The following is a 14,773-nucleotide window of genomic DNA, read 5'->3' on the forward strand; positions in this document are numbered from 1 at the left end:
CACCATGTGGTGGACTCTGAAGCTTCAGTGTTTATCCAGCTCTGCATGGGTCTGTAAACCTTTCTGTGTTCTAACCTCTCTCCATTTTTCAAAAGCATCTCCAATATTGATCCTAGTTTGAGCACGTTTCTGCTCGTGGAGCTCAGTTAGCAGCTTCACATACATAATAATAATAATAAAGAACTGGGAATGACTTTTCATTTATCATAATAAACATTTAAAAAAATGTAAGTGTGAGCCGACATTTGGGTTCAGACGGCTGCTGAAAGAGCAACTGAATAAATGATAAAGAGGGAACAAGAGATATTAAAGTTTAAAGGCAGAGTCGAGAGCTTCTTCCTGAAAAATAAAACAGAGACTTATACAAAAGTAATGCCGCTCAATTATCCCTTCTGGGCCTCCATACATGTGTGGTGGTGACTGTTTCTGCAGAGACTCTGAAATCTGACTGGGTTTTACTGTTTTGTTTGTTCTGGTTGACTCGGGACGTTTCTGGGCGGAGCTGGTGGAAGGAGTTAGGAGTGGAATTCAGCATTTGGACGCGATTCAAACCGGTGAATATGACGGACGTGGACGTAGCGGCAAAAGCGAATACCAAGCTGATAAAACTTTGCAGACAAAGCAGAGTTGGTCTGCTTTCTGCGGGACAGTCAGGTGACAAAACACCGGGGGTTAGCTCGTGCTAGCGTGAGGTAGCTCGCAGTGAAAGTACGAGCAGTATGAGGCCGGGAGGAGGGGCCCAGTTTGAATGTTCTGACTCCACCTTTAATTTTCTCTGAGAGATGTTTCTTTATTTCTTTGAGCAGCCGCCGTGAAACAAACAGTCAACAGCTGGACTTCTCTGAGGAGAGGCGCTCTGTGTTTTTCACCTCTTCAAAGAAGTGACACAACCCGGTGAGGACAGAACTACTTTGTCGTTATGTACTTGTGAGTAGAATTGCTTTTTTAAAGACAGTTATCAAACTTTTTCAATCTGCCATCGGTTGAATCAAGTCTTCATGTGTTTTCTTCAGACTTCATAGATCTGAATCATAGTCCCCCTGAAAATGTGGAAAATAAACGTTTCTGTCCTGCTTCAGCTCCTGAGGGTCGGTGCGTTTGTTTGACTGAGCGTTAAGGCGATGCATAATGTGTTTATTAAAAATGATATAGCTAATAAATAGTTGATTAAACTTTATTAAACAGGGATGTGTCTATGATGTCCTGACAAAGACTTGAAACGTGTAGACACATCCCTGTTTAATAAAGGATTTTTAAACTGCATCAGAGTGCCTCCGACTTTCTTAGACACACTACGATCTGTGTCTGTTATCAGGACAGTCAACTTTGTATCAGCTATTTGACCTCTGACCCCTGTTCTTGAAGATCACCTGACTTCTCTACATTTTGTTTGACCCAGTGCAGCACTCACTTCTACCTTTTTTTCCATTACAAATGACATACTGGGGGCGCAATGGTTAGTGCACGGGTCCCATATACGGAGGTCATAGTCCTAAAAGAGGGGCGGCCCAGGTTCAAATCCAGCCTGTGGCTCCTTTCCCGCATGTCGATCCCCACTCTCTCACTCTCTCTGACTTCCGTCTCTATCCACTGTCCTATCTCTCCAATAAAGGCACAAAAGCCCAAAAATAAATCTTAAAAAAAAAAAAAAAAAAAGAAAATGACATACTGATGTATTTTTGATTGAGATGTGGTTTAAGTCAAAGTCCTGATCACTTGGCTGAAAATAAAAAGTCAGCAAGAGAAAGCATCTCCTGTTGCTGTTAAGATATCTCTGAATGAAAGTGCATGGCTCTAATCTTTTACAGTTGACTTCATTATCAGTCTTTTAACCTTTACATTATCTGTTAGTTTGGAGATACTTACAATAGAAAAGAGTTAGCATTAGCATTAGCATTCAGTGTCAGTAAAGTCTGGTGTCTCTGGTCATACTGATGCCTGAAAGCGTCCACGAACAGGATCTGTTCAGCTAGCCATCATAAGAGTGCTTTTTGTAAAGACAGCTTTCTGTGTACGCCCCCGCAGCGGGTCGTGTGCAGAGAGTGACAGCTCACCTCGATGTGGATTCCCTCCTTGGGTTTCTTGCGGTAGAACAGGCCTTTGATGTCGAAGTTTGGGCACCGTGCGTCCTTTTGAACCGGAGAACGAACCCTCTCTCCTTCACAGGTGATGATCACGTACGGATCTACAGCTGGAGGAGGAGAACGCCTTAAGAATCAGACGACTGTGCTGATAACAAAACACTGTGATTAATATGCTACCGGTTTGTTTGTGCACATGAGTATCTGATGAAGTATGTCGATACGGTAAAACTGTATTATTTTATTTTCTCTCCTATTAATATACCCACGACCCGTCAGGTTTATTGAAAGATGAAAACAGCTGATGAGGGTCTTTGGACATTTAGCGCGCTGACTTTTCTGTCTCTTTATAGATTTATTTAAAGACCCTTCGGAGGGCCAGACCCAAAGGATGGAGATCAGTAGACCTCAGTCCAGCTCCATCACAAACAAAAACAACTAAATAATCCTGCTTTGATACAGAAGCCTCTTTATTTACGAACTTGTGATGTCATCGATTTCTCTCAGCGTACAACCTGCTGTGAAATTAATAATCTAACATCTGCTACTTCTAGTTCATTTCACTGTTGATACTTTTATACTTTTATTTCCATTTTTCCAATGAAGAACTTTGAGTAATGGAGTACTAACACCTCGTTAGATTTCACTTTCCATATTTCTTCTCCTGCTGCTCCATCAGTACAGGAATCTCAATTAGGGCCCGATAAGAGATTTTTGGGGCCGATACAGATATGGATATTTGGGGAGAAAAAAAAAAACAGATACCGATATAACGGCCGATATCTTAGATCTATGTTCGATCCGTAGAGATAGATAAAGATATTCACACATGTATTGCTTTGATTCCTCAAATGCAGTTTTCAAACACATGTGGAGAAGATATATAAAGATAACAGATGGTAACTCAACTTTAAAATTAATTACATATAAATCATATGCTGATATCGGCGGAAATTGATCGGCTGGCTGATAAATCGGTCGGGCTCTGATCTCGATCAAGTTCTAGATATTTTATTGGCATGAATGGTAAACAACTGTTGTTGTCAAAACAATCAACATTAATTAAACACGCTAAACATCCAACAATGATGTTATATCTTAAATATATTTTGCCTGTCATGTGCAAATATACCTTAAATTAAATAAACTTAATTACAATTTAATTATTACTGAAATCAAAATCTGGTAACTACCAATTTACAGTTTTTACAAATATTCTCCTCTCTATGTTTCTAATTCTTATGACGGCCTGTTTCAATTTCTAATCTAATTCTTCTGTCATTTCTAATCTATCCATCCTGAAGCCATTATGTGCAGGATAATAACATTTCTGACTCTGGCGCCCTCCTGTGGACACTGTGTTAATCATTATGTCTCTTCACAGATTTTCAGCAGAGCAGTCGCTCAATTAGTGATAACAGAATCATTAAAAAAGAGATTATATTTACACACAAACATTCACACATAGCGGCTTTAAAAGTGGGAGGGGTTTTAGACGTCACAGGTTTGTGCACACACTGCAGGAGGTTTAGACTGAATACTACGGGGCTAGAAGCAAACAGCGGTCTACATCTCCAGCAGATGAGGCTACGATACCTTGTGTTTTGTTCAGGAGTCTTTTCTTATTTGGATTGAGGCAGTGAAGCTCTGTGGGGGTTTACAGAAGTTTTTATAGAGCTTTGTGTGTCAGGATGACGTTTTTATCCACCATGTGTAGTGTGGTCTTACCTCCATTGGATTCCTGTCCCTGCAGACCCTCAGCGTTCAGTACATGGACCTGAGTGACCAGCTGAGGGTAGCCACACATCCCCGTCCAACACGTCTGAGGAGGCTCGTCCAGAGACAGCTCTCTGGGAAACAGACAGCATACGGGACTGTTAAGCAACTGATCTTACTCTATGATCAGACATTAAGGAAACATGTTGAAGTGCTGGCTTCTCTGACAACAATACAGCAGCCAGTATGTCCTCCTTCTAACTTTAGATTCTGCTCCTGAATGCTCTGGATTTGTTTGGACCAGAGAAGGTAGGCGCTTTTAAGGCGACCCCCCCACACGGCCCCCGTTTTGGACGCCCCTCGGTTTGTCAGATATGAGAGCAGTTATCAGGTCAACAGGTGTTGCAGCGATGGAAGCGGGCAAGAGAAGTGGTTCAGATAGAAGTGATTGTACCCGACCTAAAAAGCCTCTGCATGTTTCTAATAAGCTCCACGAGCAGAAACGTGCTCAAACTAGGATCAATATTGGAGATGATTTTTGAAAAATGGAGAGAGGTTAGAACACAGAAAGGTTTACAGACCCATGCAGAGCTGGATAAACACTGAAGCTTCAGAGTCCACCACATGGTGACCTGTGTGAGCATCGACTCTAGAGAGGAGGGGGGGGGGGGGGAGACAGCTCTCTACAATGTTTAGAATTTTGACTGCAGTACATATTTTAAACACTAGGGGTCAGAGGTACATACTGCTCCTTTAAGTTTTTGGGTGATGGTTTCACTTACTTCATTACAGTAAACAAAGTAAAGCCCAATTTAACGCATGTTTAAATACTAACAGGATGATGTTGCTGCTTATCTGCATGTTGTTGTTTTACTTATCTCCCAGGAATGATTCAAAAAACATGTGAATGAATGAGTACATGGCTTTAAAAAAAACAAAGTGATCGATTCAAAGAAACAATGATAATTATTAAAAGTCATGTTTAAAAAATGTGCGCAGCTGCTTCTAAGACATTTTGAGCACATTGTTTTAGTGTCAAGTGTTATAAATGTGCTTTACTTGCAGTCTGAAGGCACATCAGTGAAGACACGGAGCAGGAAGTCGCCCTGCTGCCCGGGGTCAAACGTTGTGGGAATGATGACGTAGCGGCCCTCCTTTAGCTCCTTCCTGAGGAAGACGCAGCGCGAGTTAATGTAGATGGAGCCCGCTACTTTCTGCTGGGCTGAGTGCATACGGTACTTTCGGTTTAGCTCCACCTGCAGGAAGAGAAGATTTTTTATTTTTATTTTTTTAGTTCTTCTGACTGTGAACAGACGATGTTTGGTATTCATGCACGAGCGTGTGTTTTGTACCCGATGAATGTCGAAGCCTATGGCGAGGTTTTCTCCTTTCCCCTCTTTGGGTGTGGCTCTCTTCTCTTTTTGCTGTAAGCAGATCAGCACCTCGTCCTCCGACTTCTTCACGTCGAACACGTACTGCAAGAGAGAGAGGGAGAGAGGGGTCAGACTCTCCTCAAACACCCACCAACAACACCACCACCACCACCTGGACTCACCTGTGGGTTCTGCAGGAAGGTGGCTTTGTGATTGATGCAGCCTCCGGAGCGGTTGCGGAGGGGGTCCTGCCGATGGACCCAGGAGCCCCTCATCACCTCCTCCTCCCAGGTTTTGTGGATGCTAAGGTAGGAGGTGTTGATGAGGCGGCACAGGATCAGGTCGGTGAAGTACTGGCAGAAGTCGTCGAAGGTCATCCTGCAAGGAGGTCAGGAAAAGGAGAGGAGAGAAGAGACCGGAGAGAGTGGATACCAACTAGAGGGAAAAGCTTGAAAGAAGAAGAACCTTGAACAGGTGCAAAAAATAGAGGAAATGAGACCAGGAACAAAGAAAAGGGTTACATGTTACAGGGGGGGACTACAAGTTCTGGTGCTGACATGGAATGAGATCTTATTTTGAATCATGTGGACTCAATGAAAATCAAGATCTTACTTTTATTCATACTTTTAAAATCAGAGTTTCTCTCTTCTGACAGCGAAAATCAACAAAGATGTTTTGGTGTAAAAAGAGGGGGAACAGCTAGCCACAGCCACAAGACAGCTTTTTAAGTTTCTACTTATTATATAAATGAAGTCACTGCAACAAACTATTGATTTACACTTTGGTAATATAAGAGAAATAAAAAAATAATAATAATCTTTTAAAAAGTGCTGGTAGGTTGTTTCTGTAATCTTTGGCTAGCAGTTTCCCCTTGTTTCCAGTGTTTGTGCTAAGCTAACTTGCCCCTGGTTGAAACCTTGAGTGGTGACGATGTTCTCATCAAACTTAAACAAAAATCTTCTCAAAAAGCTAAACTCTCCTGTAGAATTATTTACTTGCGGTTGTCAAACCAACACTTTTTTTTTTTACTATCATAAATTCACCGTACTGCTGCTTCCTTTAAATTATATTTCATCATTTAGACCAAAATATTTTTTCCCCCAAATCCACCAAACAGTCAAAAAGTGTTTTCAGACCAAACAGTTCCTGGGACTTTTTGTTGAGGAAGTATCCACGAGGGTTTCCCTGAGATCTACACATCATGCCGACTTTTTTTCTGTCTGCATTTGAATCGTCATGGTGATGGGAGAGTAGCTACTCTGAAGCAGGAAGTAGAAATATTCCTCTAAACCGGATCTATGAGCTGAAATATGCGGTGCAGTGGGGGGAGGGGGGCGGGGATCCAACAGTTCCAAGAACTATGAAAAACTTCCTAAATATATATATATTATTTTTTTGAACCATGCCAGCACCACGTTAACTCATGGGTCTATGATACGGGATCTTCAGCAGTGCTTTTATGGTTTCTCACCAGAACTCGCCGTCGTCCTGCACAGTGACGCCCAGCTTTTCTCTCTCGCTCTTGCTCACCTTGTTCCACTCCTCCGAGCTGCAGAGAACAAAAACATGAGAGCAAACGCAGACATGAGAGAGAGAGGACAAACAACATCAGTCAGATAAGTTACACGGTAAGTTACTGTGTTCATGTTTAGAGCCCTGCATGCTGATTTCTTTGTTGAGAGAAAGTTCAAATTAGTGGAATAGTCATTTATCCAGAATGACCTGGCTAATGAAATCACACTTTTAAGTATTTATTGTTTTTACAGATTTCAGAGTTTCCATTTCGGAGGGTTTCAATAACTATTATTGTGACGGACTTCTCTTCTTCACTTTTCTTCCTGCTCGGATACAAAGCTGCTTATATTTTGAAGTAAAATAAAGACTTCTGGTAGATCAAAGGTTAAAAAATTAACTTAACGACAGAAAAATAAACTCAATGGGAATCGAAAAGTCAATGAGAACAGCTGAAGAGGACGGTAAAAAAAGTTTAAATGTTTGATGTCATGAGGTCGTCACCTGAGCTGTCTGGGTCGTTTCTTTTGTGTCACTGTGTCTACGAGGAGACACGATGTGCCTTAAGGGACCAAATATCATTCGATTAACAGGTTAAAAAATATTTATATAATCAATTTTAGGACCTTAATCACTTTGCCAGTAAGACGTTAGGATGCCAGGCAGCTCTACAAGTTATCCATCTTAGGATCGAGAGAGATACCTTTTTATAATTTTTTTTACCTGATCTTTGTTTTCTTGTGTGTGCAGAGAAAAACAATGGTTTACAACATTTCTGCACAAAACTCACAAGACGCAAATTAAAATTGTACAATTCTGGAGCCAGTAAACAACATTTCATGTGGGGTGGCCGTGGCTCAGTCGTCGTCTTTCAACAGGAAGGTCCGGGGCTTGGATCCCCAGCTTCTGTAGCCACATGTCTGATTGGCCTTTGGCAAGACACTTAACCCCAAGTTGCTCCCGCTGCTTTGTTGGTGGTGTATGAATTGGATGAGTTCCTCCTGATAGCAGCCTCTTCCATCAGTGTGTAAATGTGTAGGTGTGACCTGCGGTGTAAACAAGCTCAAGTCCATTTACCATCGACTAGTAGATCAATAATCTTTTCATGATCTTCATAAAGAAGGATTTAAATACTCACTAACTGTATTTATCTATTTAAATATATAAATGATGTATGTCTCTATCCCTCATGGGAGCCGTTATCTTAAAGAGACCGTTGTGTAGTTAATCCTGTGAATCATACGTTAACATCAAGGTCCACTCTGTATTCACAGCTCAGAGGGAAACACAGACTTTTACTGCGTGCATTAGCTCTGTGTTTATGATGATTCACTGACACACGTCCACCTCTCGACAGACTGTCAGGCTGCATTTACTGTAACAGGTTTTTATCAAAGCGCGAATCAATTATTCAGGGAGGTGGAGTGAGTGATTGAGAAAGATGAGCGTTGGGAGTCGTGTCTCTTTAATAACATCTTTCTCTCTTTCTTGGCCTTATCAATAATTCAGACTCCATTATGATCCTGCTTTTTTTTTTTTTTTTTTACCACCTCCCTGTTTTTGTTTCACAGAGGCTGGTAAGCATGCAACTCAAAAAGGCTGGAGAGACGTCGAGGGAGCGTGTTTATCTCGGCCTCACCTGTTCCCGTAAGAGGTGTATAGAGTAGCAGAAAGGCAGAAAGAATCAAACAGCCGGCAGCTCTGCCAAAAGGATTTAAACGGCCTCTTGTGCAAACCGGTCATTTTGATTCACTTAGACGTTTAGATTGGAGGTTTGGTCGGCTCAATTTCAGCCTGTCTGTTTTCGGGGGCGGGGTTCCTGGAAAGCAATATCTAAGCTGCACTTTACTGCTCAAACAAATAACACTCCAACATGGCTGAATTAAGTCGTTCTTCTTCTTTGCTCTGGGACCCATTAGCTTGATTGCCTCTCTTTTTTTTTTTTATTGTCTCTGTGACAGTTCCCATTGTGCCATCTTTCTTTGTCAACCTTCTGGGGATGATAAATTGTCTGGTGTTGTTCCGTTTTTCTTTTTAGTTGTTTGCTTATTCATCACGTGTTCCCTCTTGGAAAATACTGAGAGCCAAGAGGACATGTGCGCTTTGTCATTTTCCAAATCAAATCAGTGAAATGGGCTTAATTGGCCCGGGTCACAACAAGGGTCATGCATGAAAGGAAAATGTTCCTGCTGCTCTGGAACATGTCTTACTCGTTTGTGCCAAATTGAGGCAGATGGACAAAGAAGGATCAAAGAGACAAGGTAAGACGATTGGCCGCAGTAGTTCCTCCGTGCCTGTAGGTGGCAGTGTTTATGTTATACCTGTCACTCCAGGGGCCGCTCCACTCCTTCTCTCCCCAGGGGTTCCTCATGCGGATCATGTGCAGCTTCTCCGACTTGAAGAAGGCGAGCAGTCCGTGACCGAGCCGCACTTTCTTTACGTCCGTCACAGCGTAGGCGTGGCCTTTTACCAAGCCGCAGTCCAGCCGGGCCTCCATGTCCTCTATGGTGGTCGCCTGGACAACGGCAAAGAAAGGCATGTCTAGTTATAAATTGGTGGAGCCAGAGTGGGAACTCTTGACTTTCTGTCTATCTCTGTTTGTGTTATACTCTGTTTTTCTGTGTATGAATGTTCTTTGGTGGGACTTGTCTCTTTGGACAGTAACGGTGCTGTGGAAAAGAATTTCCCCTTGAGGACAATGAAGTCTAAAGTCTAAAGTCTTTGATAAGTCACACTGGCTGTTTGCATTGGAAGCAAAAAAAAAGAAAGCTTTGTGTTCAAGAGGACTGAATAAAGAGATGATGTTCACTTAAAGCAAACAGGGAGAAAATGGAAACCAAGAAGAGAGATATACAACACGTTTTCGCTTTCAGACTCAGAATGGGAATGTTGAGCTCCGTGGTCTACCACCCAGATGTAAACAAACAGAGTGAACGAACAGCATCTCATAGCGTGGATCCGTTTGGCGGTATATTGATCTACAAAATGGAGATAACGTTGTATGTGAGCTGACATAGTGACAGAGCATTTAGCACAGGCATGTCGATGTTAACCAACATTTCTGCCTCTTAAAAGGACGTTTTTTCATAGCCACTATAACATAGCTTAATGTTGCTCATGATGGATTAACATTGGGTCTTTGTATTATAACAATGAGTAAGGTCTTTTACCTGCTTTTTGTAAAGTGTCTCGAAATTACAATTGTTATGAATTGGCGCTAAACAAATAATGATTGATTGATTGATTGATCGATTGATTGAGGATCTTAGAAAGCTGCAGTGTAGGGTTAACCCTCCTTCAAGGTTTGCCAGCTCCAGTTTTCCAAAAACTGTGATTCCCAATCCATATAAGTGTTGGAAAATATATTCACTTGCATTAAAATGAAACATATCTGAAGTCATTTTACTCCAAGAACGTATAATGTTGCTCTCTTCCAGATCCTAATTGTTTGGAGCAGCTGGTATATTCATTTTTTAAACATTGGTAAAACTATCCTAAAGTCTTATATCGATCCTCTCTTCATGCTGGTACAAGGAATCACATTTCAGGTTTTTGTCTTTGTTGATGTTGCCTGGGAAACCAAACACAACATGGAACATTATGGTGTGTGTATTTTATTAAGAAAATAACAATAATGTGACACTTTCAAATTTGAGCAATGCACCATTTTCAAGTCCAAGACGGTACAAGGAAGAGAATCACTGGGCAGCTTTATCAGAAAATTGGTTCTTCGATCCAGTAATTATGTGCTCAGTCTGCTTGGCTTTTTGTGACAGATTACACTGCCAATATCAAACATTATCATCCAACAACAACAACCGAGAGCCTGATTAAAATGGCAACACAAGACAATTAAAAACAGAGAAAGGACAAATAGATGCTCTGCTTAATGGATTTCTAAAACATGAGTTCATGGAAAATAAGCTTTTCAGAAGGAATATCATTCCCAAGAGAGAGTCCATTGCTGCTTTAACACCGTCTAATGGAGGCCATGATGGCTCCAGGATGTTTGTGTCCAAGTCTTATAGTCTGGTTACATAACACTATAACCCAAGGCAGACCGATATGTTCTGATGCCGATATCGATATTGGGGACAGAAAAAAATCTGATACAAATATATCGGCCGATATCTTTCTTAGAGCTTTGTTCAATCTGTAGCGATAGAGAGACAGAGATTTACATTTATAAATGCAATGATCCCTAAAATGCAGTTATCAAACACATCGTGGAAAAAATACAAAATGAAGATACGATGTTTACTCAACTGGAAGGTAACTGAGCACGTATGTGTGTCACTGCTTGAGTATGAGAATGCTTGTTGTAATCCATATAGCGCCCTCTGCTGGTGACAGAGAGCTGGTAGTGTGATAACAATGAAACTCAAATGAAATACTATTTAACTGGTGAATAAATCTAGTTATATTGGTGCATATCAGAGATAAAATTAGCCGATTGCCATAGTTACTAGATATGCTGATATCGGCCGATATTATCGGCTGGCCGATTAATCGGTCGGGCTCTACTAAAACCATCACAGTCTGCATGAATTAAAGAAGTCTACCTTTTACTCACTGATCTTTTGAAATGACATGATGTGATTACGCCACATTTGGTCCTGAATCCAAAAGTAACTATCAACATTACATTGACTGCAACGGACAGTCAGGACTGCAGAGAGAACTATTGGAACCGACTTTATGGAGCTATTATTCTGGCAAAACTATTTGAATATGTGTACACAGATCCACAAATGTGTAAAAAGATCCACAAATGTGTAAACTAATCTGCAAATATGTAGACCAATTTCGAAATGTTTACTTATTTATTAATGGTGGTGAGTTTTTTCAGCTGTAAATCCTGAAAATACACACAAATGATCGCTCAGTGCAAGATCCACAAATGCGTACACATATCTTCAAATGTGACGATCTGCAAACACATTAGTGGGGTTTGTTGCCCTGAGCCCAAGACTTATACTGGTCCAGGGTCTGGAAACCGGCAGGTAATATCCCTTCACACTGGAGCAACCAATGGCATGAAAGGAAGTCTTGTCCTGGATATCCTTTAATCCGTTACACTGATATCAGCTACATCAGAAGCCCTGACATATCAGCAGAGGCTTAACGGTCTACAGGTGATATCTGAAGGGTTCAGAGATTGATCTTTGTGCTGCTGGTCTCTGATCTCAGACAGGTATGTTTACAATCTGTTCGGTCCGGCCTCAACCTCAGGAAAAAAAACATCTGCCCAACATGATGACGAGTCTCCATCGATGCCTGCTATTTCAAACTATCTCGCCAAAAAAAAGCTACAGACATAATACTGCCCCCCCCCTCATTTAATTTATGACAGATCTTTTCCATTATCGTTTCATTCCAGAGAGATCAACCCACATCTTTTTAGCGCAGGGTTCCAAGCACACATGACATTGATTAAAATTCTGCTTGTAGCTCTCACTTGTTCTTCCTCCCCATCACAGTGCTTTGATTTCTGGAAGATGTCGGCCTCACACTGTTAAATGGCTTCCTCTTGAACCCTTTTTTTTTTAACATAGATTAACCATAATTCTGCTGTTAGTGCATGAGCTGCTCTGTGAGAGGGTCCTTCAACAAGTGCTATCATCAAAATGACCAAATGAGTGCACGCTTTTCGTTTGTGTGTACCTCACGTAAATCTCACACAAAAATGCTGCACTGCATTGAAGGGCCTTTTGAAAGTTGAGGAAGAATTTATGCAGGAGATTTGGCACTAAAGTGGTCTGCTATCTTTGCAGCAGGGAGAAAGGCAGTGAGTGTCTCTGCGACAGACGGCGGGGGTTTTCATCCGCACCAGATTTTAAAAAATTACAGCCGTAAAATGGTATAATTATGAAAGGAGCTCTGGGGTCAGCTTCAGAGGATTAAACAATTTAGCCAGAACAGGTATTGACATGGTGCAAAAATGACAAGTGAACTCTTATGATATAAGTATTTGAATGATGTACTATCAGCCTCTACAGTGCCCTTTGTTTGTTTGCTAATTAGCCAATATTTAAGAAGAAGAAGAAGATATACTTTATAGATCCCGCCAGGGGAAATTACATTTTTGCTTTTTGGGGGATTTGGAAATTGGTCCAGCTACCGGACCAATTTCCAGATTTGGTCCGCACCAGGACTTAAACCAGCAACCTTCCAGTTCCCAACACAAGTCCCTACAGACTGAGATATCGCCCATTTAGTGACGCTGTTAGTTGAGACTCTCCAAACTGAAGAAAATACTTTTTTTGGGATAAAGAAATCAGAATCGACTTTGGGCTGTATATCAGAATGGAGATCAGTTGTAGAAACAGCAGCACTCAGTCTGAACACTAAGGGAGGGGTGGTTAGGATTTATTTGATATCTGCTTTATTAACGTCTAAAATGTTGCATATTATACCCTGAAGGGACACAAACACATGAATATCAATCTAAAAATACTTCTTAGCCGTGGCTCTGAGCTCACCCGGATGGAGCAGCTGATGAGGCCGTCTCTGTTGTGGACTTTGAGGACTCTTTCAAACAGCTGGTTCCGGGCCACCTCGTCTGTTGCCATCTGACCCTCCAGCAGGTCCACAGGCTCTGAAACCCCACCAGTGAAATCCACCAGAGCATCAGCCGTGTTTCCCCCGTCCAAAGCCTCGTAGATGCCATAAACCCTGCAGGAGGAGGAGAGGAATGGTCGTTACATTTTCAAGGGTTTGTCCATAAAGAAACCTTCAGCAACCCGCAATTTTTCATCTTTGTTTAAAGGCTTTACATGTGAAGTATATCCTCTGAAAATAACTCTGTGAGTCATGACTGTCTACAATGGGTGTAACACCCGAGTCCCACTGTCTGTGATGTTTTCAGAGTTTTCAGAGTCCTATCTTCAATTTGTTTACATCGCCCGGCCGGCCGGCTGACTCCTCCCCTCGCGTATAAACGTTGTTTAATTGAGAGACTAGAGAAAAGAAGAATAACATACTGTACTCACTGCTTAACTGTGTTTCTAGATCACGCTCATTTCAGGTAAATTTACATGCAGTGTGAAGATACGAGCATAATAAAGATCGCTAGCATTAGCATGCTAACACAACAATGCAGCGCAAGTTGTTTTGGTTTCATGCTGGTGCTCAAGGGCAACATCTGCTGGATCAAAAAATCGCATATAAAGCCTTTAAAGAGTGGCCCATGAGGTCGGTTTGGGAGCAATAATGGAGTCAGGTCCATGTTGTGAAGAATAACACAGAAGCAGACATCATACAAGAACAAATCAAGCCACCTTAAAGGTCGCAGACTAAGAACTCGATTGTTCCAACGATCATGAAAATAAATGAATCCAGCAGCGCTAATAGAAACCATCAAGGTCTTCAAGAAAGGTACAAAAGAAGAAACGCAGGTTGGTGGACAATGATTCCTTCTTGCTACACCAAATATCTTAAAAAACTCAACATTTGACAAAAACCAGCTTGCATATTTTTGAAAGTTGGAAAGACATCTTGTCTGGTTTTTAATCTCGTGGACTGAAGAATCCCCCAGGTACAGACTTTAGAAAATAACAATAACTTGCAGAACGTCTCTGCGTATCATTATTAAGTCCTCTGTTGTCTGAATATTAAAAAGACACGTCTATTCATTTCAAAGTTTCAATGAAGTTTTCAGTAATCGTCTTTGTGTCTGTCATTTAAAACTCAATCTGTTTATTTGGCTCTGATACTCACTTGGCGTAGGCCTTTTCCACCAAAGCGCTCCAGAACTCGTTGCTGTCGTTGGAGTGGCAGTAGACCAGCTGGTTGTCCACCGTCGGTAGCCGGTCGTCAATCACCACGTCCACCCACTCGCCAAAACGCCAGAAGCGGAAGTGGAAAATTCCAGCGTAGGATTCTGGCTTCTCTGTGTCCCACTCCTGCTCCTTCCAGTCAGGGATGACCTGGAGGAAGAGGAGGAAGAGGAGGAGGAGGAAGAGTAGGAGGAGGAGGGGGAGGAGGAAGAGGAGGAGGAGGAAGAGGAGGAGGAGGGAAGAAGAGGAGGAAGAGGAGGAGGAGGAGGGGGAGGAGGAAGAGGAGGAGGAGGAAGAGTAGGAGGAGGAGGGG

General features: G+C 41.8%; 1 protein-coding gene across 2 annotated transcripts in view; it reads right to left on the minus strand.

Annotated features, from left to right (window-relative positions):
- Positions 1-14,773, minus strand: part of capn5b (calpain 5b) — a 61,233-nt gene that overhangs the window by 6,369 nt on the left and 40,091 nt on the right. Inside the window, exons 4-12 of one of the 2 annotated variants that reach the window (XM_061056132.1) lie at positions 14,402-14,610; positions 13,165-13,357; positions 9,004-9,197; positions 6,642-6,719; positions 5,353-5,548; positions 5,150-5,272; positions 4,857-5,053; positions 3,810-3,931; positions 2,055-2,191 (exon numbers count right to left, since the gene is read on the minus strand). In XM_061056132.1, the coding sequence (XP_060912115.1) occupies positions 2,055-2,191; positions 3,810-3,931; positions 4,857-5,053; positions 5,150-5,272; positions 5,353-5,548; positions 6,642-6,719; positions 9,004-9,197; positions 13,165-13,357; positions 14,402-14,610 (1,449 nt within the window). Of the gene's footprint in view, positions 1-2,054; positions 2,192-3,809; positions 3,932-4,856; positions 5,273-5,352; positions 5,549-6,641; positions 6,720-9,003; positions 9,198-13,164; positions 13,358-14,401; positions 14,611-14,773 lie in introns of both variants that reach the window. The other variant, XM_061056131.1, reaches the window with a different exon arrangement.

The sequence above is a fragment of the Labrus mixtus genome, chromosome 14 (assembly GCF_963584025.1).
Source record: "Labrus mixtus chromosome 14, fLabMix1.1, whole genome shotgun sequence".
Taxonomy (NCBI): Eukaryota; Metazoa; Chordata; class Actinopteri; order Labriformes; family Labridae; genus Labrus; species Labrus mixtus.